The sequence below is a fragment of the Condylura cristata genome, unplaced genomic scaffold (genome assembly GCF_000260355.1).
Source record: "Condylura cristata isolate star-nosed mole 26May11 unplaced genomic scaffold, ConCri1.0 scaffold00029, whole genome shotgun sequence".
Taxonomy (NCBI): Eukaryota; Metazoa; Chordata; class Mammalia; order Eulipotyphla; family Talpidae; genus Condylura; species Condylura cristata.
In genome coordinates, this window is record NW_004567130.1 from 20,494,311 (window position 1) to 20,500,787 (window position 6,477).

The 6,477-nt window shown below is 52.3% G+C and overlaps 1 protein-coding gene across 1 annotated transcript in view; it reads right to left on the reverse strand.

The window, feature by feature from the left end:
• The window catches only part of LOC101624203 (zinc finger protein 280B), a 9,648-nt gene extending 3,241 nt beyond the window's left edge, over window positions 1-6,407 (reverse strand). Inside the window, exons 1-4 of the mRNA XM_012730856.1 lie at window positions 6,097-6,407; window positions 5,867-6,000; window positions 2,021-2,091; window positions 8-385 (exon numbers count right to left, since the gene is read on the reverse strand). Of these exons, the coding sequence (XP_012586310.1) occupies window positions 8-318 (311 nt within the window). The 5' untranslated portion in view covers window positions 319-385; window positions 2,021-2,091; window positions 5,867-6,000; window positions 6,097-6,407. The remainder of the gene's footprint in view (window positions 1-7; window positions 386-2,020; window positions 2,092-5,866; window positions 6,001-6,096) is intronic.
• Between the last annotated feature and the right edge of the window lie 70 nt (window positions 6,408-6,477).

The following is a 6,477-nucleotide window of genomic DNA, read 5'->3' on the forward strand; positions in this document are numbered from 1 at the left end:
CCGGGGCGGCGCGCCCGTGCCCGCTGCCGGGGCTGCGGCTCTGCGGCCCACAGGCGGCAGTTTGGGGGCGGCGTCTCTTCTGAGGTGACCGTACGTCTTTCTCCTCAAGCACGAGCCTGGGGTGACTCTGTTTAAAATGTTTGACACCACTGGCTTTGAACGCGAGGTCACCCCCACGAAGATCAGCTCGGCGTCTTCATTCCTGTGCTCTACCCCCACGAAGATCAGCTCGGCGTCGTCACTGTCGGCTCGCTTGGCCTCCCGGGCCGTCTGCGGCTCGGGCGCGTCGTCTCCGGCCAGCAGACGCGGGCGCTCCATCTCCCAGCGCTCTCCTGCCCGAGTGGGTGGCCGCGACCCCCAGCGCCTCCCGTCTCCAAGCCGCGTCCTAAGCACAAGCACACGGCACATCAGTGACACAGAAAACGCCTGGTCTTACCCCGTGTCCAGGCTCAGGCCGCAGGGGCGCCCCGGGGCTGAACGCCAGCTCGGCACCGAGCTTACAACCGTCTAGAATCAGAGTTTCGTCCTACACTGAGTCTCTAGTGGTAAAACAAAGCCCAGTCACCAGGTGAGATCATACGTAAAGGACAAACGCGTCCCAGGGACGGCGCAGCTGCACGCGGCTCGGACGGAAGCCGGCTCCGGCGGGGCTAAGCTGGGCCGGCACCGGCCAGCTGCATCGTCTCTGGCAGGACGTTCTTTTATGCGCTTCTGGACCTTACAGGCAGACTTCTGACTTCGTGAACGTGGTAACAGCTCTTTTGAAAAGCTGCAACGGCAGCTTACTGCACAGAACCAGAAGCAGCTTTATCATAGATGCGCACTTCTCACCTGACCCACACATCCGAGTTTGGCTAAGTATCAATATGGAAAAGTATCAAATTTAATTATCAGCATGCGAGTCTTCACACAGTCAACAAAGAGCACAATTCAAAGTCACGTACTCAGCACGCGCCCGGCCTATGTCGGGCACGGACTCTCCTGGGAACCTCAGCCCAGCCCAGGCCTGCGCAGAATCCGTTCGCCGACATCTGCTGAACCGACCCAGCCCGTCCTGGCTGCCCGGTGACCTGCAGCCCACAGTGCTTCCTCCGTCAGCCACCCGTCTCTCTCCACATGGCAGGCAAAGGTATTTGGCTAAAACAAGCCTGAGGCTGTACGGGTTGGCCCAAGCCTCGCGGGGCTGTGCGGCTGCTCCTTGAGCGGGCAGGCGCCTGCCCTCGGCCGCCGGCTGGGCACCTTCTGTGGGTCCTCCTCTCCCACGCGCCTGCCGCTGGCCACGCGAACCTCCTGCTGTTTCTTGGACACACGAAACGACCTGCCCCGCTCAGGGCCTTTGTATTTGCTGCTCCCCTACCTCACTCTCCTCCAAGCCTCCTCCTCAGAGAGGCTCGTAAATACTTCAAACAGCCGCTCCCTCAGGTTTCCAGCCTCTCTTCACTTCTGCTTCATTTTCAGCCCCGACCCCACCTCCCACACTGTCCACCTGGTCTTCATCGCTTCCCATTATTTATCCTATAAAACCTTAACTCCAAAAGCAGGGGCCGACCGTTACTGACGATCGCATCCCCGGAACAAAGCCCAATGCCTGGCACAGGCGCTCCGCATACACAATTTGTTGAAGAACCTGTATTTACTGAGCAGATGGTGACCCGTTAATTCGACCTTGTCAGAAATTCTGTAGGCCAATATTATAATTAAAGCTGTTAACCCCTCCCCCCAAATTTAGGATCATGACTTCAAACAAAAAATGCTGGTAATTTTTCTGGAGACCATGAAAATAACTGCCCTGACTACACAGGACATTTATTTTGATATTTTGCTTCACTTTTCTTAAATTATCATCCACAAAATCAATTAGGACCCATCAATGGATAGGTGGTTTGAAACAACACTGGCTTAAAACTAACAAGATGTCAACGAAACCCCAGTTCGGAACGCAGCCACTCCTCACTGCCAGTCCCCCAGCACGGGCCGAGTCGGCGCAGCCCAGTTTATAAGTCGGGGGCCCCCGACGTACCTCTCGGTGATCGGGGCGCTGGCATGTAACTCCGGAGCCCAGAGCCGTTCACTGCTGAAGACGTGGCCAGTCTGGAAGTGAAACACCAGCATCAAACTCAGTTACGGCTCCCTGCACTCTCCACGCACTGCCCCTTCCTCGGCTTGCCCAGCCCGAGGCGGAGGCGGCCGGTGCGCGAGGTCGTCTGTCAGGATGCTGCCAGGAGTCCGATTCTCGACCTTCAAAACTAGGCTGAAGCACACGAGCAGGAGCTGCGCAGTGCAGAAAAACACGGTTTCCGCAGGCGCCGCCCTTTGGAACCAATGGCAACGGGCCCAGTCTAGCGCCTTCAGCTGCCCCCGCTCCCTCCGGGCCCAGGCCGCAGCCCGGCTGGTCAATGAGTTGCTGACACTCCGGAATGTGTCGGACGCAGCTCAGAGCCTCCGCGCACGAGACCACCACAGCAGCCCGGTGCGGCACCCGAGGAGGTTCTACGGGCAAACGTGCGCCGACCCACAGCTCTCTCAGGATCCCTGACGGGACTCTCGGCAATTCTGTGTGCACGCCACAGCCCTCAAGGTAAAATTATAAAGCGCAAACATCCCAAGGCGATTTGAAAATTAACACGGTTGTCTGAGAATGGGCTTGAAAGCCTGGACAAGTTTACGATTCACCTAGAGCTACGTGCAGTGCATGTGGGGTCTGGAGATGAGATTGCTGAGTTCGAGTTCCGTGCTCTTTCCACCAGAGTTCCGCATGCACGTACGGTAATGGTGCCATGAGCTGCTTAGTCTAAGGACCAAAGTGCCTCACTGATCCACTTTTACTCTCATTTTATCACCCCGGCTCAAACTGCACCCGCACTATAGCCCGTCAAATTATCACAAAGCTTGTAAGTGCTTCTAAGTGGCATTTTGGAGCACTGGCCATTCTCCCTACCCTCTAATTCTACCACAGCATCTCCCCACTGCTTACAGGTTTAGAGCACTGATTATTGTTCTAGGTTCCAAAGTATCCTGTCTTCCCTGTCCTTCAGATTATACATCATGTCACTGTGAATCCTCAAATGTCACTATAATTGTATCACTCCTCTATTCCCGTGTTCAAGGATCCCTTCAATCCTAAATTGTGTCCCTCCAAAATTCATGTTGAAGTCCTACCACACCATGTGGTGACATCTGAGAGAGGTCCTTGGGGAGGTTAATTAAATCCTCACATCACTGCTAGGTTCTGGGAAAGTGTGACTTTAAGCAAAGTGAATATGCAGGAAGCAGGTCCTGCAGTCACGTCACCCTGTTCGCGTGGGCTGGTCTGGCCTTTGCTGATCCCGTCTCTCAATATTACAGTGCAATGACTTGGAAGAGGCCTTCTTCAGCAACCTGCTACAATTAGGTTTAGGTGAGTCAAGGGAGTAGGTGGGGCCTTACGATGGCACCAGGGGACACTAAGGGGACGTCAGAGCTGTGTCCCCTGTACGCGGGGACAGTAGGAGGCAGGTCTACAGCGGGAAGGAGCCTCACTGAGGAACCAAGGCAGCAGGCACCTCGGTCCTGGCCTTCCCAACCCCCAAACTGCTAAGGCGACAACAGAAATGGGCCAAGAAACCGGGTGACAGACTGGCCTTGCAGGGCACGGCTACAGATATTTGGGGGACAAATGGAGAACCCAGCAAATCCAAGGCTGTGGGACTGGAGGAGGCTTGGCACATCTAAGAGTTGGCCAGGAAGCTGGCAGAGGCTGACCAACGCAAAGGGAGAGGCTGGGGTGAGGGCAAAGAATGCCGTCGAGGCGGGGGAGGCAGGGTCAGGGCGTCAGCGTGAGCCATTCCAAGGTCCCTGACTCTGTCTGTGAAGAGCGGGGACTGGGCTGTTCCCAAGAGTGATCTGTGACTTTCACGGCAACAGGGTCATGCTGGCTGCCGTGTGGAATACAGACTTTAGAGGATAATACTGGAAGCAGGTAGACAAGAGGCTACTGAAGCCACACAAAAGTACCAACAGAGTAGAAAACAGCAGTTTCCCAGAAGGGTCAGAGTCTAGATCAAATCTTGAAGGTCAACACGAGTTTCTGGTTTGGGATATAAAGGAAAGGGGTGACATGCAGGAAGCAACACCAAGTCGTTGGACACATGAGACAGAACTCGGGGGTCTGAGCTAAGCAGAAGAACTCTGGCGTCTCCAGTGTGCGCTGTTACTTAAAACACAAGAATGAAGGAGATCACCACTGCCCTGACACAGAAGTCCAGGACGCTCCAGTTCTCAGGTGCCAGAGAACTGTGACGAAGCCAAGATAGGGAAAAGGAAAAGTTACAGTCCTTCAGCACAAGGAGAAAAGAAAAAAGCTGCATCCTGGCATCCAAATGATAACTCTCAGGAAGAAATGAGCAACTGTATTAAATGCTGCTGATGAATCAAATAACATACAATGGAAGACTAGACATTAGATTAAGCACCATGGAATTCATTGGTGACCTGGATAAGAATGGGAGAACTAGAAATTACAAATATGGGCAACCTCATAGAAACTTTCCTGTTACAACAAGCGAATAAAAGTAAAATGAATTTTAAGATAACACAAGCAAGGGGCCTCAGAGGCTGGGTTTCTAATGAGAAGCAACATCACCTTCAGGCTGTTTCATCATCCAGGGAAACAGCAATGCAATCCAGGATAAAAAGGTGACTTGCTTGAATAGTAACTCTGGTTAACCAAGAATTGCTTGGGTCTAGTATACAAGCAGAGATTCTAGCTTAAAGCTGGAGCCAAGTAATCACTCGTAAGAGCAGGACAATGTCTGCGCTCACATGGCGAAGGCTGGAGCAGTGGGCAGTGCACCAGCCAGACTTCCAAATGGCCCCCAAGGAAGTCCACCTCCTGGGACTCTCTCGTGTGGCCTCCGCTCACACTGCCTGAGACCGACCAATACAGCAGGAGCAATAGCATGGGCCCTCTGAGAAGGCTCAGAACCTCACCCGTGTGCAAGCTCCCGGGGGAGTCATTCTGGGGGCAGCCAGGAGTGAGTGGAGAGAACCTCCATCAGAAGTCAACTTTCCATAGGTGGCGGATCCGGCCATGAACTTGGCCATGAACTTGCATACGAGAAATACTGAGCTGGGATCACCCAACTAAACTATGCGTTCCAGACTTGCTTCATTTATGAGTTAATAAACATTTGTCATTTTAAACTTTTAAGTTTGAGATAATGTGTGACAGAATAATAACTAGACGGTGGTTGTCGGTGAACCATATACAGAAATTGCTGGGCAGACCACTTAACTGCAACCTTGCCTGATGACATGAGACGAATTCAGGCGGCCTCCAGTACCCAGCTGTGTTCAGTCTTTGCATGAAGCAAAGCCCATGAGCAACTGGCTTCAAGAAATGGATACAGAGAACAAACCCCATGGAATTATTTGAACCAACACGTGTCTGCCCTCAATGAGCCATTTCACACATTAGCTGAAGTCTAAGGGTATTTTATCAGCTTGTTCTAACCCTAAGATACAGTAAAAGTAGTTCATTTATATAACTTAAAATCCATGTATATAACTTAAAATTCATGGACCTCTTGATTCTTTCTGGAAAGTAGGCGAAAGAATGCCACCACCAGCCTTCCCTTTTCTTTTCCTTTTTTCTTTTTTAATTTCTCATCCTCACCTTTTTCAACAAAGTGACTCAGAAGGCTCCAGAATGATCTACATCAATGGCTGGCCTGAACTTCTCGTACACATTCAGATCAGACATACTGAGGAGACACTGTCTCACTGGAAATTAATGTTCTAGCACAGGAGAAAACATGAGAAAAGAACAACAACAACAAAAAAAAAGATACAGCCTTGATCCTTATTATAAAGACCTCTCTCATCTTACCTTAAGTGTGCGCTGAAATGTCTAAGACACCAGAATATTCCAGGCAGGTGATCCCATCCTTGAGGCAAAGGGGTCAAGGGTCACTTAGATGTGTCTGCCTGGCATGCGGGTGTTTTATCAAACATCTCACCACGCTGAAACAGAAAAGAGAACTGAATTCTTTCCCCACAAACCTGTTCCTCCAGTCCACCCCACCTCAGTAAAAAAAAAAAAAAAAATTGCAAACCAACCTAACCAAAAGTCTTGAAAATTCACCCTCGCTCCAGGATTAGGGACCTCACGGGGTGTGGTGGGGTGGGAGGCTGCACTATAAACCAGGTAAAGATAATGCGAAAAACAGCCACGACTCTGTAAGGGGGGGTCCCCAGGAAAAGGGGAGGTGCCAGGTTCCCGGCCCCACCCAGAAGGAGGGTGGGCCAGGTTTGGGGGTTCAGGGGTGGCCCTCTCTCACTACCTGTACCACCGCCCAGGCAGCGAGGCCAATAAACTGATTTTTAAATGCTTTAACGGACAGCTGGGCCCACAGGAGTCCAGAGTTACAAACTGGCCGGCCAGCAAATGCATCGGGTTCCACGGCCCCTCGGGGGCCCCCACGCGCGCGGGGCGGGCGC